Below are 27,814 nucleotides of genomic sequence, written 5' to 3' on the forward strand. Positions count from 1 at the left end.
ATTTACATAATTAACATAATATTATTTTTTTTTTTACAAAAAAAACAACAAAAAAACAAAAAAAATCCTTCATTAATTACACTTTGTATAATTTTTTTTTTTTAATTTTTTAAAAATTTTTTTGCGTAAAAAAAAAAATCGATTTTTAATAATAATAATAATAATAATAATAATAATAAAAAATTAAATTTATTAATATGCGAGTAACAATTTTTAATAAAATCCATAAAATAATGAATAATAATAATAATTATAATAATCAAATATAAATTATTATTATTTTTTTTTTTAATTAAACAATACAAAAATTAAGTTTTATTGTCTAAGAAGGTATAAGTCACGTGCATTTGTTTATAATTTTTTTGCCCCGCCCCCGCCGCCGACGCAGACTCCGCCCCCATCAGTCTTTTTGATTAAAATTTATTTGTCGCAAATTTTTGCTACTGACAATATATATTTACTTAAATTTTTACAAAAAAAAAAAAAAAAAAAACAAACTCAAAATTTACCTTCTTTTTATAAAATCGATATATAAATATTCTCGAGAAAAATAATAATAATAATAATAAACGGCTATCATGATAATCGTAATAATAATAATAATAATAATAATACTTTTGATTTTTGTGCTACTGATCAAGTGTTGTTTCTTCCGTAACGTAATTATTTACTATTTAAAATAAATAATAAATTTCGTTTACAACAACAACAACAACAACAAGACGACAACAATAATAATTATTATTATTATTATTATTACTCGGTTTGTTTATTATTATTTTTCATTCATTCATTATAAAATGTTTTTCATCATCATCATTATCATCATTTTCGTTGTTGTCATGCCGAAAGTTCGGCCGTGGGAGGAGCATAAGAAAATCCGGCAAAAACATCGTCGGCTTCTCTAACGCTGGCACTTAGGTATTCGTCGCAATTTTGTTCTATGGAAGCAGGAACTTGTTCTTTAGTGAATTGCGGATCAATGTTTCTAAGATCCATTACACCTGAAAATACATATAATTTAATATCGAATTTCCCCCCCCCCCCAAAAAAAAAAAAAAAAAACCGCCCGACGATTTCACTCACCTCGAACCAGAGGATTAAAAGGCGGTTTGATTTTTTTCCCAACCAAAGAATCCCAATTGATGTTACGGAAAAATGGATGACGTTGTACGTCATCGAAATCTCCGTAACCGCTTCCCAAACGTTTCGATCTATCTTTTTCTAATAGCTAAATAATAATAATAATAATAATAACGAACTCTTAGATATCGATTAATAATAACGAGTTCACTAACACAAAATAATAATAATAATAATAATTTATTTTTACCTTGCTTAATATATCTCGAGCACCTTCTGACACGGTTGTTTTTATCACCAAAGGCTTGTTGAGTATTCTATCGTACATTTCCGACGTATCCCGACAATAAAAAGGAGGTAACCCGAATAACATTTCGTACAGGACGGTACCCAAACACCACCAATCGACGGATCGATCGTATGCCTTCCAAGACAAAAAAGAAAAACATATTTGAGATTGGGAAATAATAAAAACGTAAAACTGACTAAAGGATTTCCTTTTTCCTTTCTTTCTCTTTACCTCTTTCAAAATGATTTCCGGAGCCAGGTATTCGGGAGTACCGCAAAATGTTTTCGTAGTATCCGTTCCTAGTAAACCTTCCTTTGAAAGACCGAAATCAGTCAATACTATGTGACCTGAAAGGGCAAAATGATAAATAAATATGATATTACTTTTTATTAGTTCAAAGTCCGCCGAACGTGTCACGCTTATCAAAATCGTTCCATTAACAAAAAAAATAAAATAAATAAATAAATAATAATAATGATGATGATGATAATGATAATAATACTATATCCTCATAACAAATCAATTTAATTTTTTTTTTTTAAATAAAAGTTCATCATCATCATCATTACGACATCATACCCACGAAAATGTGGGTGAAGGTTTTTTTTTCTCCTTCTTCTTCTTCATTTTAAATATTTGTGTATACATAATAATAATAATAATAATTTGTTTTTTCTATTCTTTTCTTCTTTTATAAAATCAACAAAAGATTAGACTTTAAATTAAATAAAGACAAAATTAAAATCCATTTTTTTTTTTACTTATAATCAAAGAAGAGATTGTTTCAGACGTTTTACTTTTTTTTTATTTTTAATAATATAATTAATATAAAAATTTGCAATAAAAACATTTACTATATCAGATTCTGATCCTGTCGTCTGTCGTCTGCTCTTGTTGTTTACCTCAATATTTGAGCACGTATAAATATACAAAAAAGTAGACCTTATCTAATCTCATTGAATTCTTTTCTTTTTTTTTTGGTGTTTTTCATTAATCGAGCAAAACGTTTGTAGTAATTTTATTAAAAAAAAAAAAAAAAAAAATGGATGACTAAATTTCACAACAGCGAGGACAACACCAACCTTGAGCATCTAATAAAATATTTTCAGGTTTTAAATCTCTGTAAATGATTCCTTTGAAATGTAAATAACCTAAGGCACATGATATTTCGGCTGCGTAAAATTGTGATCGACTCTCCGAAAAAACTCTTTCCCTTTGAAGGTGAAAAAAAAGCTGCAAATAATAATAATAATAATAATAATATTAATAATTAAACAAAATCGAATTCGGTTCTTTTTCCCCCCCCCCTCCCCTCCCTTCCCCTCTCCCCACTCACCTCTCCGCCGTTAACGTAATCGAGTACGAAATAAAGTTTTTCCGTCGTTTGAAAACTATAATGTAAACCGACGAGAAAAGGATGATTTAAGGTTTTCAACAAAACGTTCCTTTCCGACATTATGTGTTTGGCTTCGTTTTTCCTTATCACCTGTTTTTTTTTCAATACTTTAACGGCGTAATACTTGTTTTCGTTTTTATGTTTGGCTAAGATGACTTTTCCAAAACTACCCTGTCCGATGACTCTTAAAAAATCAAAATCTGACGGTTGAGCGCTGTCGATGAGAACAACCCCCCAAAAAAAAACATCATCATTAATAATAATAATAATACCGAGTTATTTCTCTCATAATCTGAATTTATGTTTAAGAATGGGAAAAAAAAAAAAAAAAAAAAAAAAAAAAACTTACTGAGTTCTTTCCGACGGTCCCAAATTTAATTTATTAATTTCCGTTTTGTTATCATCGTTCACCAAAATGTTTTCATCTTTTGTTATCCCCTCATCGATGGCTGAACATTTATTATCTAATTTAAAAAATTCTCTTACTTCCGGTCTGTTAAATATCATGTAAAAAAATCTTAATTATTAAAAAAAAAAATAAAAAAAATTTTGTTTCATTCATTCATTCATTCATTCATTTAAATTCTTATGTTAATTATGATTTAATCACCTCGATAGAGAACTTTCAAACATATTCATTCACAATTAATAATAATAATTTAAATAATAATAATAATAAAATAAAATAAATAAATAAATGAATAAAAATAAAGTCTTATGCATAAAATATTTTCGAAAGGTACTTTAAAAATCTTTTAATAATAATAATAATAATAATAATAATATTGATAAAAATTTAATTTTGAATTTTGGTACAAGTTAATACAAGTCGGAATTTGTTTCTTTATAAAAATGAAATTTTTACATTTTGTTTTTCCTTTTTTCTCGGAAAATTTATTATTATTATTTGAAACATATTTTAACATGGATGAGGAAAAGTTAATGTTAAAAGGAAAATTTTAAGAAAAACTTACAACTGTAGTAAAATCGTATGACTAATTATTTGCTGTACGAAATTATCCAATCCGTCTTGTCTCATTGCGACAAAATTCGGATCTAAATTATTCCCGAAAAGTTTTTTACCGGGAAGTTTTAATTGCAGATTGGGAAATTGTTTCCTCAGGGATTCGAATAATTTGTGAAATTCGGCATATCTTCGAAAAACGAACCAACTCGATGATCCCGAATGTACTACGACTTTGTAAACCGTGTATTTTGATCTTTTTTCAATGTCCCAAGTTTCTGAATCTTGTACTCTGGCCGTTTGTACTTTTTCCACGACATCGCTGGACATCTGAAAAATGTAACATGTACACGTCACAAAATGCAAATCAATGTTCCAGTAGGATGGAAAAAAAAAAAAAAAAAATTTCAATTTATTTTAGGTAGTTCCTAAATTTTTCATCAGTTATTGTATGTAAAGGAATTGAATTCTTGAGTGAACTAGTCATAAAGCCTATTTTAAATTGATTAGATAATTTTCATAATTTTTTCTTTACTTTTTTTTTTTTTTTTTTTTTTGCTAACATGCATTTGGGAGTCATGGGAATTTAAAAAAATGGATACTATTATTATTATTATTATTATTTATTAATACAATTTATTATTACTTGCTTTTCTTCTAAAAAACGATAAACATAATAAAAATTTAAAACTGGATTTAACATTGTAATTGTCGAATCTGAGAAAAATAAATAAATAATAAAAAATTTATAGCATTAATTTTTTCCATTGCAAAAAAAAAAAAAAAAAGAAAATATCATCTCACCCTATAATAACATAATATACTTAAAAATTTATACCAACAAGTATTTTGATAATAATTATTTTCACTTTGTAATTTTTGATCGTAACCAAAGTACCTCACTTCAATTTTTAATAAATTATTTATTTGTACAGATTTCTGTTCGTTCGATGGCAAATTATTATTATTATTTATTTCACTTGTAGGCTTTTTTAAAATTGATTTTACTCTAACTATTTTAGTTTCAGGTACATTATTATTATTATCATTTTTATTAATTTTTTCAGTTTGACTTAAATCGTGGGAAATTTGTTCGACAGAGCGACAGCAAACATTTTTACTTTTCACATTATCTACTTCATTGTTTTTTTTACAATTTGTACGATCAACTTGGAATTTATTACAATTGTTTTTAATATCATCATTGTCATTTTTATTGCTGTTTTTTTCACAACAATCATCCATATTAACAAAAAAAAATAATAATAATCGAATGAAAACCACCCGCAAGTTTTAATAATAATTATTCGAAAATAACATTTTAATTAAATGTATTATAAAATGTAAAAAACATGTAAAAAATTTTTAATAATTTCATAATTTTATTTTATTTAAAAAAAAAAAATTTTTTTTTCACTTTAAACAACACAAAAATACACATTAATTTATTTTATTAAAAGAAAATCAATTAATTTTGATTAATAAAATAAATCTAGATAAAATAATACAATCTATACAAACAAAATTACTTGCCTTAGATAATATTGGTGCTATTGTGATTTAAAGATATTTTTTTTTTCCTCTCTCCCTCTCTCTCCCCCTCGATAGTAATCAATATCAGATAAAATGCTTTAATAATAATAATAATAATAGAGCCTTGAAAAACATTTTTAAGTGCAGATCATTTATTCACATAGGTATACTTTGTTTATATAATTACTGGATATCACATATTATAAAAAAAAACTAATTTTGATATAGGTTTATGTAGTAATAACACAATTAATAAACTCCTGTGTTTTATATTATCGAATATTAATTTCTATTAAATAATATAATTTTACACTCGTTGGCGGAAAATATAATGATAGTAATTTAACTTAATGACACAAAAATGACATATATGTATATATGTCTGCGATTTTTTTTTTTTTAATAGAAGAAGCTTTTTAATTTCTACAGAAAAAAATAAAGAGACAAAGCCTTTTTAAATGGCACTCAATATGAAAAAAAAAAAAAAAAAAAAAAAACGAAAAATTTCAAACACAAATTAAACACGCGTCAATGAAACAATTAAGAGTAATCAATGATTCAATACATAACTACTAATCGTTGAAATGGTATTGATGCATTTTAGTAAACAAGACCGCCATGTCTGAAATCTAGTTACACGACATTTTCAAAACCTTTCTCGTTTCTAACGGTTACAAAATGTAAAAATTTTTCAATTTAAAATAATTTTTTTTGTTTTAGAATTACGTTTTAGATATTCTGTAATTAAAAAATATTATTCTAATATTTTATTCTACGAGTAATAATAAATAATAAACTTTAATTACATTGTTTTTCTTAATTAATTCTGGAATTAAAATTTAATTAGACATTTTGTAACGTTTTAAAAATAAACATAAAAAATATTACAACTTGATATTGATATTCGAAGAAAATAATAAGAAAAGGTTTTATTCTGCTTTACACTTGTTTAATGTTTACATCGAACAAAAGAAAATAAATTTAAATTGTGTTTTAGAGTAAAAATTTTTTTTTTTTTTTTTCTTTTTTATGTGTAATTTTTTTCAGTATTTAAGTTTCAAATTGTTAATTAAATGGATTCGTTAATATTAATAGTGAATAAACTGCAAAATGTTTTTAATACCGTCGGAAGAGATTCATTACAACTTCCACAAATAGTCGTTGTTGGAACTCAAAGTTCTGGTAAAAGTTCCGTATTGGAAAGTTTAGTGGGAAAATCATTTTTACCCAAAGGAGTGGGAATAGTTACGAGACAACCCTTAGTTTTGCAATTAATTAACATTCCCGAAAGTGAGAAAACGCTCGTCGAAGAATTTGGAGTTTTTCATCATAAAAAAAATGTTATTTTTAAAGATTTCGAAGAAATTCGAGAAGAAATTGAAACGGAAACAAAATTAAAAGCAGGATGTAATAAAGGAATATGCGAAGATCCGATTTTTCTCAGTATTTATTCGAAACACGTTGTTAATTTAACTTTAATCGATTTGCCTGGTTTGACTAAAGTCCCGGTTGGGAATCAGCCTCACGATATTGAATTTATTATAAGAAAACTAGTATTAAAATACATATGCAATCCGAATTCTATTATTCTGGCTGTTATAACGGCAAACACGGATATGGCAACAAGTGAAAGTCTACAAATGGCTAGAGAATGCGATCCGGAAGGTACTAGAACGGTTGCTGTAGTTACAAAACTTGATTTAATGGATTCTGGTACCGATGCGAGTGATATATTATCGGGTAAAATAATTCCGGTTCGATTAGGAATAATAGGTGTCGTTAATAGATCTCAAAAAGACACGATTCAAAACAAACCCATAAGCAATTCTATTGAAGATGAGAGTGCTTTTCTTCAAAAACATTATCCGAACATTTATCAGAGACACGGTAGTCCTTATTTAGCCAAAACATTAAATAAAATATTAATTCAACATATAAGAAAATGCTTACCTGATTTAAAGCAAAGAATAGCCGCAATAAAAGGTGAAACCGTTGCTTCTTTAGGACAATATGGCGAAGATGTTATTGATAAGAGCAAAACTTTGCTTCAAGTCATCACAAAATTTTGTACCGCATATTGTGCATCACTCGAAGGAACTTCCAGGTCTGAAATTTTTCATTTTTAACTTTATTAAAATTAAATATTAATTATTTTTTTTATTAATGGTTGCAATAGAGAAATTGAAACGACCGAACTTAGTGGCGGTGCAAGGATTTGTTACATATTTCATGAAACTTTTGGTAAAACTCTAGAACAAATTCAACCATTGATAGGATTATCTAAATTTGATATTTTAACAGCAACAAGAAACGCATCAGGAACAAGACCTCCTTTATTTGTACCTGAAGTAAGATTTTAACTACCTGAAGATAAATTAACGGATGTAAGATTAATTTTTTCCCCCCCCCCACCACTTACAGGTTTGCTTTGAAATATTAGTTAAGAAACAAATTTCAAAATTATTAGAACCTAGTTTAAAATGTGTAGAATTAATTCATGAAGAAATGCAACAAATTCTACAACATTCAGGTGAAAAAATTCATCAAGAAATGTTAAGATTTCCAAAACTTTTTGAAAAAATTCTAATCATAGGCTCTGATATAATTAAAAAGTAAGTTTTTTTTTTTTCTTTCAAATCTTGAAATAACTGACTGTCCGTATATATTTTACAATATATCTACTATTTAGGAGAATTCCTCAAACTCGTAACATGGTAGAAAATTTAATAAATTTAGAATTAGCATATATAAATACAATGCATCCAGAATTTAAAACAGGTATAGATTTGGAGTACATGATTAATTCTGATCATCTAGACAATCAAATAAATCAAGGCACTTGTAAGCATTTAAAAGTACAACAACAACAACAACACAAACAAAAAAATTATTAATAAGTAATAATAATAATAATAATGTTTGTAGGCATATCAGAAACATGTTTTAAACCACACTCATCTCCTAGGGGTTGGTTTAATTCCTTCCTACCAAATAATAATGATTTCAATGAAATATGTAAAAAGAATAACATAAATATATATAATGTGATGGCACAAAGTGAATACAATAAAAATTTCACATCGACGATACAATTTAAAAATCAATTAACGTTAAGTAAAATAAATTCTTCATGCCAAGGATCATCCATACAATCATTGCCTCCTGCAAAACAATTGACAGAAAGAGATGAGAGAGAATGTAAAATAATTAAAAAATTAGTCAAAAATTATTTCAACATTGTTAGAAAATCAATACAGGATTTAGTACCTAAAGCGATAATGCATTGTTTAGTTAATTTCGTTAAGGAAAATATTCAAAGAGAACTCGTTGAAGTTTTATATAAATCAGAACGTGATGAAAATCTATTACAAGAACCAGAAAATATATCCATGTTTAGAGACCAGCAAAAATTTATGTTAAAATCATTGGATGACGCTGAAGAAATAATTAATGACATAAGAGATATTTTACTTTAACTTTTATATAAATTGAAAATTAAATTTAAATAATTATTTTTAAAAAAAAACCAATATAAATAATAATAAATATTTTTTAGAAAAAGTTTTTGATTTTTGATTTTCATCTTTCTTTTTCCAATTAAGAACAGTTAAACAAAAAAAAAGCTGCAACAATTAAGTAATGAGCATTAATAGATTTTTGGCAAAAAACTTACTTGGCAATATTGGTAATGAAAAAGCAAATTTGTAAAAGTAACCTGTAAAAAAATGTATACCAATTGCAAATTCCAATTAATTTTATCTTACCTTATTCGAATAAACTGAGTTTTTACACTTCGCATGAAATTTTAAAACCAAAAAGCAAAAAAAAAAAAAAAAGATTTCTTTTATAACTTCACAAGTTACGAGCAAAACTAAAATGGCGCTGATTTGTCACTACTTTAGTCAAAACAAAAACTTATTTAATGTTAAACACATATCAAATTTTTTACTTATCACAAAATTTATTTTTTTAACATAAAAAAAAATTCATCACTTTTTTTAAATCGATAAAATTTAAAATAAATAAATAAATTATTTATTTTTTTGTAATTACGACATTCTTTTGTTTTTCAGATGAGTTTCACGTGTAACCTAATCTAATGATAGAATAATCTTCTATTCTATTCCCACTTGTATAATTGTTAAATGAAAAAATAAATTGTGATTTTTATGTAAAAAAAATTTATAACGTAAATTATGTATGTGATGTTTTATATTATTTTATTACGTATATATTAATATCTTTTCGTAAAAAAAAGAAAAAAATTAAAAATAAATTTCCTTTTAGATATTAGTCAAGTTCGTTTTAAAAAACAAATTGATAGAAACTTGAAATTGGGCTAATCATGTCTACCGGACACGCAACAATTGATTTTACAACATCAACATTTAAAGTTTTCTACACGTGTGCATCTCTTTTAGTAATTAAAGTTCTTTTCATGGTCGTACTCACGGCAAGAATGAGATGGAAGAAAAAAGTAGTTTGCACTCCAGAAGACTTAAAGATTAGAAAGGGATTAAAAGTAAAAAGAGATGATCCGGATGTTGAAAGAATGAGAAGAGCTCATTTAAATGATTTAGAAAACATAATAATTTTTATAAGTGTTGCTTGCATGTATGCTACTTTAAATCCCAGTCCATTTTTAGCCATTCCTCTCTTTATCGCATACACTTTAAGCAGATATGCTCACACATATGTGTATGCAATTTCAGTAAAAAAACAACCGGCTAGACTCGTAAGTTTTGCTGTCGGTTTTGCAATCACCATTTATATGGCTGGTAATGTTGTTTACACTTTGAGAGAATCAATGTAAAACATTAATTTAAGTTTAAATGGTAATGGTTGACTTTATTTAATAATTAAAAAACTGCAATAAAAATTTTACCTTAACGCTTATAAATTTATATAAATACTTCTTTTTTATCGACTAAAATATAATTTTTATATATATTTTTTTTTAAACGAGTTCGATTATTATAAAAATCACATCCTTTAGTAAAATTTATCATCCTTATAATTGCAGCAATTATAATGAAAAATGCTTTTTTTTTTAAATTAGATAAATAAAAAGTCGACTTCACATTCACTTCGGTCTGAATATTAAAATAATAATAATAAAAATAATAAATGTAAAAAATTTTATTTTTCTTCATTTTCTTTGGCCTCTCTAGCCGACACTAATTTTATTTTCTTTTTATTTTTACGTTTTATTTCTGCTATTTTTCTCTTTCTTTCTTTTTCTTTTTCATAAATGGGAGTCGTTGATATGCTCTCTCTGTGGGGAGCTTTATTTTCAAGTTTCTTTTTATCTCTTTTATTTGATTTTTTCATCGAGAGCATGTATTCGGGTACTTCGCAACCGGCATTTTTCATTATTCGCGCAATGCTAAACCAAAAAAAAAAAAAATTTAGTTTTCCCTTTTGCACGAATGTTTACATTTTATCATTTTATCTGTTTTTTTTTGTTTTTACCTTCTTAAATTTACTGTATCGTCTTGTGTGAAATAAGTTATCGCTCTCCCGGGTCTTCCAGCTCTACCTGTACGTCCGATTCTGTGGATATAAGACACAGAACTCGGAGGAAAGTCATAATTGACAACAAGATTGACTCCTTTAAAATCTATACCTCGACCCATTAATTCGGTACAAATTAAAACCCAAATTTTACCCTCTCTAAAGCTTCGAATCACGTTGTCTCTCTGAAACACGAAAACAAAAAATTTTTTTAAACGTTTAAATTCATTTATTTCGACGAATCGCGAAAAAATAAAAATGAAAAAAGTTTCTCTCACCTGTTTTTGCGTCCTGTCGGAATGTATGACGTCAACGTTAATTCCATCGTAAACTAATTCATTGAATAATTCCTGAGCTCTTTCCTTCGATTGTACGAAAACCAAAACGGGTGGAGTGAGTCCTCTGTTGATTAAATTTCTAAATGCGACAAGTTTCCCTGCTTCGCATCCGACAAAAAGCAATTCTTGTTTAACCGTTTCAACCGCAGAATTTCTATTTCGATAATAATAATAATAATAATTAAAAAATAATATTACCGAGTGGGGAGGGGGAGGAGGGGAAATTCAAGTCGGTTTTTTACCTCACTCCCACGTTGATCAAAACTAAATTTTTCAAATTTCTTCGACACCATTTTGTCAAATGCGGAGTTTGAGTCGCGGAAAACATGGCGCGTTTTATAACGGACGAATCGCAAGCGTTGTAAATAACCGCCAACTGATCTCGAAATCCACGAATCCCAGCTTCGAATAATTTATCCGATTCGTCCACAATCAACCATTCGACACTAAAGAAAAGAATTTTTTCTTAATTATTTACCACGTTTTCATCGTTAAAACAAAAAAAAAAAAATCTTTTGCTTACCTTTTTAAATTGACTTTAGGAGGTTCCTGTTTTAGTAAATACACCAACCGATTAGGAGTTGTTATTAGTATGTCTACAAAAAAAAAAGGAATCAGATTTCAATTATCCCGACGATTAATTTTTTCAATCCCTAATCCCTGTACAAACCAAACTTTTTTGAAGTGTTAGAATAGTTTTCCTTGTCGAGAGTTACTTTTTTTATTATGTTGATTTTCAATCTCGTCCCTTCGCTCAAACGCAGGCATTCTCTGTAAGTTTGACGGGCTAATTCTCTTGTCGGACAAACAATGACGCACCTGTAACCCTTTTTCGTGGGTCCTTTGAGGTGGTAAAATATGGGCACGAGAAAAGCAGCCGTTTTACCCGATCCGGTAGGCGCGCAAGCCAAAACTTGTCTACCCTACAAAAAAAAGAAAACACCGTGATTACTAAAATTTTAGGATTTTGATAGAGTAAAGTTTACAAACATGGCGTCTACCTCCAACATGGCTGGAATGGCTTGAGCTTGAATAGGAGTCGGATTATTGTATCCGGAATTTTCTAAATTTTTGACGATATTTGGTGACACGTGAAATCTAGTAATTAATTCGTTGAAATTTTCCAAAGGCCATGGAACGTTTGTTCCAATGACTGATACTTTGAGTTTATTTCTTGCTTCAGCTAGCTGGAAAAAAAACAAAACAAACATTTAGACAGTTTACAAAAAAGTTTTTTCATGAAATCGACAAAATCCAAACCTTTTCTTCTTGTTGTTTATTATAAACTTCTATACTCGTAACATTTTTTTTCTTTTTTCTTTTTCCTTCTTTTTCTTCTTTCCTTCTTATGTTATCCGTTGATAAACCTTTTAAAAGTTCTAATGGCTGTGAATTATTATTATTATTATTGTTTACTGTGAAATTGTTTTCATCTGTTGCAGCATCTCCTTCATCTTTGATGATATCCAAATCATTTTCATTTATGAATGTATCTGTCACTGTTTCACTATTTATAATATCTGTGGGTTCTTCTTTGATATTCACTACTTCATTTTTTTTCTATAAAAATAAATATAAAATCATTAAAACATTTTTTTATTCCCCCCCCACAAATTAAACATTAATAATTAAAAATTTCATTTTAGTACCTAAATAAAAACAAAAAAAAAAAAAAAAAAGAAAGAAAGACAGAAAATTGAAAAAATTTAATTTTTCCTTCTGTGTTTTGTTTTGCTCTTTCTACGTCTTCCTGCTGTTTTATTAGTATCTGATTTTTTTATAGGATGAGGTCTTTTGAGCCTGTGTAATGGTATACCAGGTCTTTTGTGTAGGTGCTGCTCGACCAAGTCGGCCAGTTTCCCTTGTTCAGCAAGCATAGATAAAAACGTGCAAATAAATTCGTCGTAATTGTGAGTCCTTCTGCAATCGTCAATTTTATACTTTGTTCTCTTATCATTTTCATCTTTTAAAGATGCTTCACAATTGGCAATTTCTGATTCGACATTTTTCAACAATGCTAACAAATCTTTCGGTGCAAATGTATGAGGTTCTCTGAGTACAGGATATTTCGATAAAAGTGCTTTCATAGCATCAGTATCTTCAGGTTTACAATCTTTTTCTTTATTAGAATCTGTTTCCAATAATGTCGAACAAGTTGGAGATTCAGCTTTGCTGTCTTCTCTATAGGAAGGTGATTGACTATTCGTCTTTTTTCCTAAAAGCGATGAACTTGATGTACCAGAAAGTGAATCAGTTTTTTCATCTGACTGCATTAAATATTTCTTGTAGTCTTTAGGACATGGACTGCTTTGACAGGAATTACAACCCCAGCCCATTGTTGAAGGCGAATTGAACACTGAACCTACATCGGAAGATGTATCAGTTCCAGAGATGCTCGGAGTTGGTGATGTTTCTATCGTCAATGGCAAAGAATAATCAGAATTGATATTTAATGCTCCTTTCTTATCTATGTTAAATGCAGGTTCTATGTTTTCCTTCGAAGATGACTGCAAATTACTTTTTATACTTGATAAAGTATCTGCATGATTTTTAGATACATTTATTTCATGATGTACATTAGTATCACTTTCTGCATGTTCAGAAAACTGAGAACCTTCGACTAAATTATCTTTTAAACAATTATCGTCAGACTTTTTCCACATATTATTTTCATTTCCCATTTTGTCTAATTTTAAGTCATTTATTATAGCTGCTTCACTTTCTGTAAGAGATGAATTAGATCCTAAATCAGATGAATTGGTTTTAAAAGATTCATGCTCTTCTTTGTAATTTTCTAATTTTTTTGATTCGGAATTCAGGTGTACCAATTGTTGGAGAGCAGTCACGACAATTTCTCTATTTGTTTTAAGCATATTTAATTTGTGCGACAGAGCAATTCTTCTGTCAGGAATCAATGCCATTAAATTAAATCTAATGTCATGGCATGGTTCTCCTCCAGCAACTCCAAGTCTTTCAGTCATAACTCTCCTGAATTTTTCCGTCCAGGCTTCATTATTTTCACACGGACCATGATCAATGGGATATGGTTTAAGGCCATCCAATTCAAAAAGCCTTTCTTGAATTGGAACATAACTAACAAAATGAAAAGCCTCTCCAGCATATCTACTAGAAGTCATGCCAGCAGATACAGAACTTTTATCTACACATCGTTTTGCTTGTGGCATGGCATGAGAATTGTGAGCCCTAGCCAATTCTGGAGTGTTTCCAATTGCCCAACCTTTATTTTCTGGAGTCATTCCCACAGTATGCGCTTTCAAACGCGTTAAAGTATCACCCAAATGTATTTTGGGACAATTAAGAAGAACGGAGAGTAAAGCATGAGTAGCACAGCTATTAGGTACCATTTGTTGAGCAAAGAAAATATTATTAACCACTTCTTCCTCTTTTAAAAACATGTCATTTTGATCGAATAATTTTCTTCTTGAACGTCTTTCTTCTATCCATCGAAAGAGAAATATAAAACCATAAACAGGTCCGTCAAATGGTTTCGTTATATCGTATATTTCTTCGACTTGAACGTTTTTAACACCGAAATCTTCTAATAAAAGCATAAATAATCCAGGATCACTTTCCAATTCTAGCCAACCTTCTGTTAATTTTGTTATATCAACTGGCATTTTGTAAAATTCAAATTATTGTAATAATAAACACAATTTCCCATCGACTTATATTTGATTGTGCGGTACCGTGTTCAAAAAATTAAGAAAATGTCGTGACATCACTTCATTTAAATTTAAAAGTAAAAAATGTACAATTAATGATTTAAATCATTTCTAATTATTTCATAACGAATGTTTTAATATTGAATTTAAAAAAATTTCTTAAATAAACAACTAAAAAATAAAAATTTTTTTAAATATTTAGTGCCAATACGAGTTGGCATGCATTAGTGTAACCAAGTTAGGTTAAAAGTAAATAAAAAACTTATTTTTATACTTACCTTTCTATTAGTCCTAGATAATTTAGTACCAGCAGAAAGTTTGTAAAAGATGTCTAAAGCATCCATGTTTAATTTGAAAAAAAAAAAAAACTAAAAAATAATTATTTCATAAAATCATTATTTTAAAAAAAACACATACAGAGATTCGTTAATAAATCCATGTGTTCAAAAAATTATCGGTACGTAACTTGGACTAATCAGTTCTTGAATGTAAACATACATACGTATAACCAATTAAAATATTAGCGACCGTTGGATTTAGCAGTAGATTTTGAATATATATATATATTTGAAATTAATCGACATTTTATTAAACTATGGGTTTGCATCAATTGTTCTGTAATATTTAACAGTAAAAGCGGAATGTTTACTTCATATAAATGCGCACAAATGATTACTCGTCAATTATTACCTAGAGTGAATAAGTTGACACCGTGTTATTGTTTTTCAGCAGAAGCAGAACAATTTGTTAATAAAGCTAGATATTTGGAAAAACTCAAATCTGATCAAACTTTTTCAAATGTTTTATACGAAGGTGGAAAATATATATTATTTTTAAAAAATGAAATGGTTTGCCTGAATAACGATGACAAATTAGTTTTAAAAGGATACAATGGTCTGTGCAATTTCATTCACAATTTATATTCGAAAAAGTCATTCTAAATTGGAGATTTTAAAAAAAAATCATTATTTTATTTTTTTTTAGACATTAAAAAATGGGACAAGTTGATCAATTCTAAAACAGTTTTATTAGATGTATTAAATGAATCAGGTTCAAACATTTGTTTATTCGCTGTTAATTTAGAAGCCTCAAGCGAAATCAATCAAGAGGATATCGAAAGCGAAGCAGATGGAAAATTTGTTAATGTTAGACATTCATTATTTTATTTAAGTGCCAAGGAATCACAATATGTAACTCATGTGGGTTTTTTTATTTTATTCAAAATTGTATAAAAAAATTTTTTTCTCTCTAAAGAGAACAAGCATAAGTACAATACAATAAGTATTATTATTATTTCAAACATTTCTCGAATTTATTTATTCATATTTGTAAAAGGCAATTATTATCGAATAATGATAATAATAATAAATTTTGATTATTTTTCAGGCAAGAGGTCTGTTAAATTTTTGTGAATCAGTCAAATACTGCTGCTTTTGCAGTGGAACATTAAATATAAACGAAGGTGGTCACAGAAAACAATGTTCGAGTTGCAATGTTTATCACTATCCGACATTATCACCAGTCGGTTTGACACTTATAGAAAATACAAATCACAATGAAGTTTTATTAATTAGACAAAATAGGCATCCGCCTGGAATGTATACATGTGTGGCGGGTTTTATTGAACCTGGTAAATGGAGTTGTTAATATTCGATAATGACCTTTTATCATTTTCCAGTACCTTGAAAACTAAAAGTTTTAGAAGATTACACTGTTGTATAAGTATAATGATTAAAGGTGAATCATATGAAGAAAACGTGAGGAGAGAAGTTGCCGAAGAAGTCGGATTGAACATTCTCCATGTTGAATATTGCACATCTCAACCCTGGGCTTCACCATCGTGTCAATTGAGTTTGGGTTGCATTGCGACCGTTTCGGAAAAAAATTTCATAATAGATCCGAAAGAAATTCAAGATGCCAAATGGGTAAAAGCAAACGTTTTAAAAGAAGCCGTGGAGAGAACGAGAACGTTAAAAAAATTCGAATCCCTCGATCCTGAGGTGAATCAACACGCAAAAATTAAACCATTCTTACGACAACATAATTTTAAAATTAAACCTATGATAATAATAATAATAATAATAATAATAAAACGTCATTTTTACAGAAACTTTGGGCACCCCCACAAAATGCCGTTTCTCACGCACTCATGTTAATCTGGTTGGAAAAATATCACAACTTTAAAACTCATTGTTAATTAAAAGAGGATTATAATCTAGCAAAATGTCACACAATTGTTTCTTATTTTTTGTAATTTAATTTAACAAAGAAAAATATTTTAATGGCGGTAGTGGTAGTGGTAGTAGTAGTAGCGGTAGCGGTGGGATTTTGGGTAACAATTTTGTTGAGATTATTATTAGATTTTATGAGAGAAAAAAAGAGCTTTAATTGTTTTTAGATAATTTTAAATGATTTAAAAAAAAAAATAGATTAATTATTTAATTTAAACGAAACGACATTTTTCTTTTGTCTGATAAATAAATCCTTATCGATCCGAGATATATAAATATATAATTATACATTTTTTTATGAATTAATATTCAAAAGAATAATTCAATTAATAATCGAGTATTATTATTATTATTATTAGTATCACATTATTGATATATCAATGAATTATTCATCATCGTGTGTTAAGGGAAAATGAAAAAAACAACGAAAATCATTTGTAATTAAAATAAATGAACGTTTAATAAGAAAATAATATGATAATCTCTCACGAATTAATTCTATCCGACATTTTTTTTTTTTTTTTTTTTTTTAATAACTTTTTGAACTATGTCGTCGTCGTCGTCGTCGTCGTCGGTTTTTACAATTGTGTGTGAACAAAAAAAAAAAAAAAAAAAATACTGTGTAAATCTTACCGACGGATTAATTTCGCATATTATTATTATTATTATTATTATTATTAACGCACCCGCATTCACATTAACTATACATATGTATATATACAAACAAACATTATTAAATTAACGAAACGGGGGAAAAAAAAAAAATTTTGTGACGGTTTATTAATAATTTAAAAACTATTCGAGAATGTTTCGTCATTTGTTCGTGCGCACGCGCGCGCGTTTTTTCTCGTGACACTTTCGTTAAACGTTTTTTTCCCCGACAAAATACGTTCGAAAACAAAACCGATTTCATCAAGCGTATACAACTATTTTAAGGCGCAACAATCAACAAACACATTTTCGTTGGTTAAAATTCATAAAACAAACAAAAATTTCGATTTTCTCTCTCTCTCTCTCTCTCTCTTTTTTTTTTTTTCCGTTAATTTATTTGGTGAGACAACAAAAGAGGACGAAAATAATTACGATATGAGGCACTAACTGGAGGTTTATCACAATCTAACAACAAAATGTCTTCCGATTTTAATTTGGCATACGAAACGCCATATTCGCGATCGAATGAATCTATAAAAACGAAAAAAAAAAAAAAAAAAAAAAATTTTAGATTTATACTTTTGTAAGACTTACCAAGAGAAATTTTTAATCTTCACCTAAAATGATGTTTCTCCGATCGCAAGCAGCTATTGCTAAAAATAATATATCCCTGTAGAGAGAATGCGAATGACGGATTTTTGTACGTTCGTTAATCAATAATCTCATGGCGTCGTAAAGTTTATCCCGTCTCAGACTCGCTATTATATTTTGCATCACGCTAAACAAAATAATAATAATAGTACACGTTAACGTTAATGATAATGATAATAAAACATCCTTCATGAGGAAATTTTCATCACCTTTTTTGCATTGTCATTCTATCTGTGACGAGAGCGTTCACCAAAGGACTCTGACTGCTTTCATCTTGCCAGAGCAAATACATTGGCTGTCCGATCTGAAAAGTAAACGGATACGTTTAAAAAACGGGGGAGGGGGAGGGGGAAGCGGGGAAAACAAAAATCCATTTATCCTTGCCTCTTCGTAAAGTCTCGGATTGTCCCAAAGACATTTTATCGAAATGCTTCCGGCATCGCAATCCGATATCCACGACCTGTGTATGAATTGTTTCTTTTTGACAACCGAACTTTTTAAAGCTAATCCCGGTAAGTGACTCGTGAAGTTGATTCTTTCAAACACCCAAACCTGAAAAAAAATAAAAAGAAAGAGGGAAGTAATATCACAATCGTCGTGAACGCACCCACGCACACGCACACGCATGCGCAAACACTCACCATATTCCAATAAACAATGGGATGTTGATCGACAAACGATGGTTTCGTCAAACTTTGATCTCCTTCATGATGCAATATATTTTCCAATTCTTTTCTCAACACGAGAGGATTCAAATAAGGAACTATTATGGGTTCGGCCACGTAGGGCTCGTTATTTATTTCGATTTGTTCGCACGATGATGACGACGACGGTTTATCTTCTACCCTTTTCGCCACCGCGAAATCGTCTTTATTATTATTATTATTATTTCCGTTGTTGTCGCGTTTGTTTTCGGACGTGTCATCAACGACGTCAACACCGTCCGAGGAAGAAGCGTTTTCATCGTTCGTTTCTTTTATTTCGTTTTTTATATCTATCAAACTACCCGTCGCGTTGACGGACAGAGAACTGTTCGTCAGGTTACGATTTAAAAAACTCTGCGAAAGATGAGGTTTTTGAATGGATAATTTTCTCCCCTTGTCCGTTCCCCTGTGATCGTACAGTGTGACCGATAAAAAGGGCAACGTCGGTTTCTCGCAAAAGTGACATCTGGAAACGAAAAAAGAAAATTGAAATCCGTCGAAATGTAATTCTTATGACACGATTTCAATTTAATTTACTTCGTGTTAAGATTCGAATCGTCCGGTGTCCATCCGGCAATGATTTCTTCGTCGTACAAAACAGAATGACAATTGTTACATTTACAACAAGTCGTCATGACCGCAACGAACGCGGTTTGAACGTCGACATTTTTAAACGGTGCATTTTTCCCGTATAAACTTTCCACTAATATCTCTTCGGAAACGGGTTCGACTTCGAAACAAGGGGGTTGAAGGTTGGCAGAACTTCCCTTACGACTTCCGTCTCCGAAAAATTCTTTTAAATTCGTTCCCCACGATTCGAAATCCAACGTTGCATTTTTTTCAACCGCACAATCCGATTCTTCTTCGTCGTATTCGTGAGATCTAAACAAACGAATCAAGGAGAAGAGTCTTAATAAAGTTTAAACGATAATAATAATAGTAATAATAATAATACTGTTGGGGAGATCATCTTACACGTTTGACGATTTAACCGGAGTCGAATTCGTCGACATGACTTCTTCGATTTTTTTAGCAACCGATGAAGCAGCCGATTTGACAGTGTTAAAACCGCTCAGAAGCAATTCGTTTGATTTTTTCGATCCGCTATAACAAAAAAAAACATCAACACAATCGATTAGATAATAATAATAATAGTAATAATAATAATAATATTAAAAAAATTTTTTAAAGCATTTACAAGCTGCGACAAACATTCGCTATAATTGCCACCAAAATCATTTTAATTTTTTTACAACAATTTAAAACAGCTCGTAAAAAAAAAAAATAAAAATAAAAAGATGAATAATAATAATAATAATAATGTACCTGATAGCATTTTCTAGAATTTGTGTTTTAGCTATATGCAGATCCGATTTTTTCAGACTAAATCTGCTTGGACTATAACGGCTGTAACACATTAAACACTCGATATTGCAAATAAAAAAAACAAAAACAAAAAAAATTTTAAAAATTAAAAAATTAAATAACAAAGCTTTTCATTCGGCCAAAATAATAATAATAATAATTATTATTATTTATTAGTTGCAGTGTATATAGAAAAAAAAAAAAAGATAAAATAAAAAAAATAAAGCGAAATATTAGTGCGTTGAAGCTTTTACAAAACATCATCCTTAAAAATATTTACAGCTTTATTTTATTTTATTTTTTTTTTAAAATATTAACTCAAAAAAAATTTTGGCGCCAAAATACTTTGTGCCCGCCTCATTGATTGATTGTTAACGCCATCACTCAATCAACATATTTATTTATTTACAAAAGTTTCAGGCTTTTTTTTTTTTTTTATATAAAGTCGGTTATCAAGTAAAAAAAAAAATTCGAAAAGAAAAACTCATTTAAAATTATTTTACCTAAACGAAAATTTAAAATTTGAACTAAAACTACTCAAACTAGAAGCCACGGAAGAACTGGAAGAAACGGTCGTGGCAGCAGCCGTGTCGGGCATAGTCGTGGATCTTTGTAACGATTTCCGTACGAAAGGACTTTCCTTGAATTTAAAAAATGTTTCATTTTGTAAAATAACGGTTTTTCCGTTTGAAATTTTAAAAAAATTATTTTTTTTATCTACATTTGTGGGTGAAGTCGATCCTCTTGGAATTGTTTTCGATTTGGTTGTTTCTTTATCTCGTCCGTTGTGAAAAGTTGCACTCTTGGGAACTCTAGATCCTCCGTCGTGATCCCCATCTTCCTGAATGTATTTTTCACTGTCTCGTCGTCTGCTTCCGCCGGAATGACCCACGTGATCTCCCTCTTTCTTTTTGAACGGATGATGAGAAAACAAACCGCCTATTAATAAATCGTATTTCATTCTCGACGACAACAGTTCGCAGTCTTCGATCGAATCCGAATTATTTTTAAAATTTTTCGAATCGACTAATTTCGTCAAAACGTCATTTCCGGTTCCATTTATTTCATCTTTCGATTGCAAAGCGCCCAGAGGATCGTTTTCCGTGACCGGAGTTCGAATCGGAGAAGTTTTTAACGATTGTCCCAAATTACTATTTTTACTTTCGTTTAATTCTCTTTCCATCGCGTTTTCAATGTCATCTTCTACGAGTGCAGAGAAAAAGAGAGAGAGAGAGAACAAAAATTTAATTAAATTTATATCGAATAAGTTTTCTTGGCCACAGCACGACAGCTAACCTGATCTTTTAAAATCTCCACAACTCAGCAAATCAGTTTGACTAGGATTAGATGCAAGGTCTAAAATGTCTTCGGATGAATTTAATAAACTACTGCAAGTTGTTGTCGTTTTTAAATTATCCTGACTGCAATTTAAAGTCTTTTTCTCTTCGTTTTTAGAACCTGAATTAAAAATAGATTAGTTTAACAAAAAAAAAAAAAAAAAAAAATCAAATAAAAATTAATTTTTTTTCCCCCCTTTTTACCTTCTCTACTTTCACTCGCCGAACGCGGATTTCTCGGTTCTTTACATGGGATTCTTTTCACGTCATCCGCGTTTAATAAACCCTCAGAACTTTTCCATACGGGTTTTCCAATTTGATAGTCTTTTAAATTCGTATTTTCATCATTTTCCTTGCTGCTAAATTCACAATTTTATTTTTCAATTTTCGACAACAAAAAAAAACCGTTTGTAATTTTCAGTGTTACCAACAACTAACCAATCTAAAAACGGTGCCGATTCTATCGAATCCTGCGATGCTGTCCACTCATTCCTGTTCCAGTCGGATCCCAGGCAATTTAATTTGGAGATCAACCGAGTCCGTGTCGGCGTGTCTAATTTACCATCATTTTTAATACTTTCTCGTTTGTTACTCGTTTTACGAGTACTACTCCAACTTTCATCTAACGAAATATCATCCGTTATGTCGAGTGATTCCGAACTTTCACGTGGTACCGAAAGAGTTTTCGATGTAAACGCCGCATTGCTTTCTAAAAATAAATAATTTACAACAAAAAAAATTTCAATTAAATAGTAATGAGGAATAGAAAAAAAAGAAAGAGAGAGAGAGAGAAAAACCAACCGTTTATTTTATTACAACGATTGTGTTTTTCCAAAATTGACGTGTCATTAGCAAAACTATCACATCTCATGAGTAATTTTAAAGTGTCATTCTCCGTGATTGTGGGTGACATACTACCTCTTCGCAGTCTGACCGCATTTACATCGGCAACACTGTAAAAACGTTATCGAAATTTAAATTTCACGTTGATCATTTCTCTTTCTAAATCATTTTTATATTAACCTAGGACTCGTTTGTTGCAATCTAAGATTAAAATCCGTGTAACTCTTTTGCCTCCTGCTTATCGGAGGAGATTTTTTTAATCCGGTCATCAATATACCCGCACTATTTTCCACTGAAAGAAATTTTAAATATACATACACATAAATGACAAAAGGACAACGACATTAAATTACAATTCGTGACATTATTTTATTCATTACATGGTTGATATGAAATTAATTCGCGTAAATTTTGCTGAGACGGTTTCATTATACTTCCTTTTCTTTTCATCATTGATTTATCCAACTCGGAGAGAAAATCTCCCTTTTCGACGGAAGCGATTGACAAACAAGATTCTGCTTCGGAGAGTTTATTTTTTACCCTGTGTCCTCCGCGACGAAACAAAGCAGCTCCAACAATAACGTTTCTGTAAAATTTTAAAAAATAAGTACTAACATTTTGAAAAAAAAAAAGGTACAGAGTTTAACAGAGGTACGGACCTCAACTTGCTCCACAATTGGCTGGGATGAGATTGATCAGACGGCCATGTTGCTTCGAGTACAGCTCTGTTGTAATATCCGTAGGTTAGTGCGTTGGGTTGAATACCGCAAGATTTCATTTGAGAAAGAAGATTGACGGCTAAAACCGGTTGACTATAAACTCCGAATAATTGCATCATAACCCGGTAGCAGACCTACGAAACATTTATAGAAAAAAAGTAATTTTTTACGACATTTTTGAAAAAACAAATTTTTAATTTAGACAATTACTTCGTCCGTCGGATTTAATTTCAATTTTTGAATCTTCACTAAAAGATCGTAGGCTATCCTTAGGCAAACGGATGATTTCGATGGATCGTTAATCACAAAACTGGGCAAATGAATGAACCACAAACTAAAATTGAAAAACGAACGATTGGAAAAAAAAAAAAAGAAAAAAAAATTTTTAATTAAAGGATTTATATTGATTTTAACATCAGTCCTCGGTACCTGTAACACGTGGTCAACAAACATTTGACCCAAGTCTGAGGTGATTGAGAATGTTTTCTACGAGCTAATTTTTGAGCAGATTTCACTTCGTGTTTTGTCCTTCTAGCCATCGGACTCCCCGGAGTATTTTCCTGAAGTGGAACCTTTAATATGTCTTTGGTATCTTTACTTTTAAATAAACTATTATCTAAATTAAAACCCTTAAAACGCAAAAAAAAAAAAACTTTTTTTAATAATCAATTGTTTAAAAATCGAGATGAATTTACGGAAATTCGGCAAGTCATCATTCACCTGATAATTATAAGTAATCCCTGGGGATAAACCGCTCGGCTCGGGAGGAGGGATAAAAACGGTTCTCTCACTTTTGTGAGATTCTTCAAATTCTTCAAATTCCAACAAACGACTATAAGTAGTATCTTCGACTTTTTCGGTGCATTCATCGAAGAAAGCCAATCCCGCGTCGTTGTCAGACACGAACGAACGTTCTTCGATAAAACGAATAAACATTTGAGTTTTCATAAGCATGACGAAAAATTTGTGCTCGTTTTTATCTCTCGATTTTAAAAAACCTGAAAATTTTTAAAACACATTTTGAATAAGACTTTTAACATTCGAGATTTTCATGCGGGAAAATTCAAAAACCAACCTTGCAAATCAAAAAGAGATTTTGGATCCGTCGTTCCCACAGTGGGTGCCTTGATAATTGGCAAAAGATAGGATCTGTATCCTTTTAATATGGTCGCCATAAATCTCAGAAAAGCTTCCTGTATTTCCAACTCCAATTTTTGCTAATCAAATAAAAACAATAACAACGTAATAATTTACAGTTTTTACACGTCGCCATTTTGAAAATCCTTTATAAAGAAATACGTAAGAATTTTTTTAATTTACTCACCTCTTTATCTTTAACCATAAACCTTAAAGCGCTATCGGTGAAGTCTTCATCATCCATGTTTGATGACATTTTGGCATAATCGTTAACCAAAGATTTTTTACACAAAGCATCTAACGTATACCTAAGATTTTTAGCAGCTCTTCTCGGAAGTAATTTATACGATAAATTTTTTTTTTCTTCGGACCTGAAAGGGGGGAGGGAAGTTAATTTATCAGGTTTACTTAAAAGATATAAAGAAAAAAAAACCCTTAGAAATACTCACAGAGTTATATTATTAGTATCTAAATCTATACATGTAACATCCGATGGTGGATCGTACATATCGAAAAACCTTGAATCGACACCTATTAAAAATGGTACCGGAGCATGAAGAACTTCGGCAAGACCTAATGGACAAAGTGGTATGTAAGGGCATTGCCACTTGAACGGAAACATTATCTAAACAAAAAAAAAATACTTTTTTTTTAAATAAATGTCTCCATCGAGACGAAAAAACATTTATTTATTTTCATACCATCGAAAGAGCTTCGACTACGGATGTGAGAACATTAGGTCGCAATGAATGTACTAAAATTTTATGTTCCGTTAAAATTAATAACAATACCAACAAATAATCTTCCGAATTTAAATTTGATAAAAGCTCTCGAAATCCAGCTCCACTGAACCAAAAACAAAAAAAATTAAGTTAAATTAAATTGTTTCAATGAATAAAATACCAAAGTTATTGTTGTACCTTCTTGGTAATGGAATATCCTCTGGTTGATATAATACTACTTTACTTTTTGCTGACAATTGTACGAGAATCCGAGGTCTCTGCGGAGACGGAAACGGAACATTTTCCAAAAAATTTGAAATGTAACTGAGAAAAAAAAACAAAAAAAAAAAAAAAAAAAGGTAATTTTTAAAATGAATTAAAACTCATCGTTGCTCTAATAATAAAATATAAAAATTAATTACCGTTCTATGGGCACCGAGTGCGGACCCGTAGTCGACAATTCGTATAAAAATCTTAAAAATTTTTCAAAAGTATCAAAAAAAGGCCAGTGACTTAACAAGCATATACATTTGTTAACATTGAATGTGTGAGATCCGGATATTACGCTACGTCGAGATGTCGACAAATTTCCCTCGGATGCGTTTTCATTTGGACTCTCATCTTTTGAATCGAAACTTTTTTCAGACGACGCTGAACTCAAATCCGAATTGAAAATTGATTTTTCACTTTCCAATGATTTTTCTAGGACGGCTATTTGCTCTTCTGTTAATTTTTCCACTGGATATCTTTCATAAAAAGTTATGGCAGAACCATATATCTATTAGCAAATTGAAAAAAAATTTAAAAATATGAAAAAAAAGTTTTTTAAATAATTTAAAAGTTTTGCAAATGTAAAAATACTTTTTCTGCTGCATCGGATACTGTTAAAACAAACGTTGAAAAAACTGGAGCAGGCTGAGATGCTTCAGGAGCCCAAACTTCTAATGTTGCTCCCATTGGTAAACAAAATAATGGAACGTTTGAATGTAATTTCCAGTCAGGCCTATCCCACATGGGATATCGACATAAAATTCCAGGTTTGTAAGATATTAAATTAGCTCTATTCATGGATTTTTTATAACAAAGGTAAACATCTTGTGCAAACTAAATGTAAAAACAAATTAATATTACAAAAATGTATATATAAAAAAAAAAAATGATGAATATATACATATGTACATATACTCACTACTCCTTTATTTAAATTTTTTTTAATGACACAAAAAGCATGAGGTGCTTTCTCTCCTTTACTCGTTATAATTACACATATATTTGTAACAACTAATTCATTGGCAGGCATATCATATTTAGCTCTTCTATATGTTAAAAAAGTTCTAGAATTTGCATTACTCACATTCGCTATTCTGTCATATGGTGTTTTTAATACTATTTCACTATCTGGTAATATTCTATCTTTATTTTCATATAAAATTCTAAAAAATAAAAAAAAATTTACTTTAGTAAATGTACTCTGCATAGGATTAATCATCATAAAGTAAATAATTTATTAACCCTATATCCACTAAAGGAGGTTTACGCCTTCCTCTTTTATAACATATGTAGGCTTCTGGACTATGCAAACTCCCATAATTTAAATCAGCCATCAATCCTGTGGGTGTGTGATCTAGAACTTGCCATCCTTCTGGGCAAATCTCACCCAGAGATGGAAAAATAACTGTTATGTCTGTTATAGGTGCTAAACTAAATAATAAAAAATATAGCTGTTTTAATTACTTGAAGATTTAAAAACAAAAGTTTATTATTAATCTTTGATACTTGTAATAAAAATATCGATTTGGTACAATTTATGAGGAATAAATTAGCACATAAAGTGGGTGTAAATATTTGTATTTGAAATCATTTGAGACATTAAATTAAATACCTTTGATTCTGTTTTAAATGAGTACCATCAGTGTAATCGTCCATAGGCTTTGGATCATCAGGCAGTCCAGCCACGACAAAATAATCTGCAACTTGACTTTCCTCAGCCATGATCTGTAAAATAAATAAATTTAATTAATTATTCGTAAACATACCTTTCAGTTGCATGGACTTATAAATAAATTAAATAATCATTTTTAAATGAAAAAAAGAAGAAATTTTAAAAAAAAATACTTTTAGTAAATAAAAGTCATCCCAGTTAAAAATTTAAAACATAATATTTCAAATACTCTTCCACATAATTTGTTGTTGTTTTTCATAGTTGCAATTTGTAACAAACAATAATAAACTCTTAACCACTGTGATGTAATTGATTCAAAATAAGAACAATGACTTTCATTTTATAAAAACAAAGCAAAATTAATTTAAAATTATATTTTTTTTTTACAAGTTTTAAATCACTTTAAATTCAAAAACAATATATCATAATACAGACCTTGAAATTATGAGTTATACATTAAATATAAATTAAAAAAAAAAAAAAAATTATGGCCTGAAATTAAATTCTTTCTTTGGCCGTGGCCGTTTACAGGGTTGCCACCTGTAACAGGTACCTGAAAATAACTACCCTACAAAAGTTTGTAAACTAAAATTGCAAGGAGGCAATATATACTACAAATTTTTTTTTCAAAAAAAAAAAGAGTTAAAGCTATATGAAAACTGACAAATTTAAATTTGGTCACATAGAGGTCACAATTGAAAAAATAATAAGG

General features: G+C 29.5%; 6 protein-coding genes across 6 annotated transcripts; 3 read left to right on the forward strand and 3 right to left on the reverse strand.

Moving 5' to 3' along the window:
• Positions 1–840: 840 nt before the first annotated feature.
• Phum_PHUM080450 (eye-specific protein kinase C, putative) lies at positions 841–4,062 on the reverse strand (the record flags this gene model as incomplete). Its single annotated transcript, XM_002423674.1, has 9 exons — positions 841–1,004; positions 1,087–1,231; positions 1,334–1,507; positions 1,604–1,719; positions 2,455–2,605; positions 2,709–2,982; positions 3,118–3,232; positions 3,585–3,610; positions 3,743–4,062. 9 exons carry the CDS (start codon positions 4,060–4,062, stop codon positions 841–843), a joined length of 1,485 nt encoding a protein of 494 aa, XP_002423719.1.
• Positions 4,063–6,338: 2,276 nt separating this feature from the next.
• Phum_PHUM080460 (dynamin, putative) lies at positions 6,339–8,741 on the forward strand (the record flags this gene model as incomplete). Its single annotated transcript, XM_002423675.1, has 5 exons — positions 6,339–7,369; positions 7,442–7,613; positions 7,687–7,877; positions 7,955–8,106; positions 8,191–8,741. 5 exons carry the CDS (start codon positions 6,339–6,341, stop codon positions 8,739–8,741), a joined length of 2,097 nt encoding a protein of 698 aa, XP_002423720.1.
• Positions 8,742–9,438: 697 nt separating this feature from the next.
• On the forward strand, positions 9,439–10,201 carry Phum_PHUM080470 (Prostaglandin E synthase, putative). Its single transcript, XM_002423676.1, has 2 exons — positions 9,439–9,463; positions 9,553–10,201. Exon 2 carries the CDS (start codon positions 9,611–9,613, stop codon positions 10,076–10,078), a length of 468 nt encoding a protein of 155 aa, XP_002423721.1. The 5' UTR covers positions 9,439–9,463; positions 9,553–9,610; the 3' UTR covers positions 10,079–10,201.
• Positions 10,202–10,579: 378 nt separating this feature from the next.
• Phum_PHUM080480 (uncharacterized protein) lies at positions 10,580–14,755 on the reverse strand (the record flags this gene model as incomplete). The annotated part of the gene is made up of 9 exons (XM_002423677.1): positions 10,580–10,651; positions 10,752–10,964; positions 11,058–11,271; positions 11,360–11,563; positions 11,641–11,713; positions 11,788–12,040; positions 12,119–12,304; positions 12,378–12,661; positions 12,862–14,755. The coding sequence occupies 9 exons, from the start codon at positions 14,753–14,755 to the stop codon at positions 10,580–10,582; spliced, it is 3,393 nt and encodes a 1,130-aa protein (XP_002423722.1).
• A 686-nt stretch (positions 14,756–15,441) lies between these two features.
• Positions 15,442–16,997, forward strand: Phum_PHUM080490 (NADH pyrophosphatase, putative; the record flags this gene model as incomplete). The annotated part of the gene is made up of 5 exons (XM_002423678.1): positions 15,442–15,694; positions 15,833–15,999; positions 16,187–16,430; positions 16,538–16,800; positions 16,908–16,997. The coding sequence occupies 5 exons, from the start codon at positions 15,442–15,444 to the stop codon at positions 16,995–16,997; spliced, it is 1,017 nt and encodes a 338-aa protein (XP_002423723.1).
• Positions 16,998–18,070: 1,073 nt separating this feature from the next.
• Positions 18,071–27,152, reverse strand: Phum_PHUM080500 (uncharacterized protein; the record flags this gene model as incomplete). The annotated part of the gene is made up of 29 exons (XM_002423679.1): positions 18,071–18,213; positions 18,300–18,460; positions 18,543–18,637; positions 18,718–18,885; positions 18,975–19,503; positions 19,575–19,946; positions 20,013–20,141; positions 20,906–21,605; positions 21,699–21,860; positions 21,944–22,098; positions 22,145–22,448; positions 22,541–22,692; positions 22,763–22,874; positions 22,963–23,168; positions 23,242–23,435; positions 23,512–23,635; positions 23,731–23,930; positions 24,022–24,299; positions 24,377–24,518; positions 24,626–24,809; positions 24,888–25,063; positions 25,140–25,284; positions 25,359–25,484; positions 25,583–25,726; positions 25,811–25,938; positions 26,022–26,264; positions 26,350–26,593; positions 26,673–26,861; positions 27,043–27,152. The coding sequence occupies 29 exons, from the start codon at positions 27,150–27,152 to the stop codon at positions 18,071–18,073; spliced, it is 6,015 nt and encodes a 2,004-aa protein (XP_002423724.1).
• Positions 27,153–27,814: the final 662 nt, after the last annotated feature.

This window comes from Pediculus humanus, genomic scaffold (assembly GCF_000006295.1).
Source record: "Pediculus humanus corporis 1103172107431 genomic scaffold, whole genome shotgun sequence".
Classification (NCBI taxonomy): Eukaryota; Metazoa; Arthropoda; class Insecta; order Psocodea; family Pediculidae; genus Pediculus; species Pediculus humanus.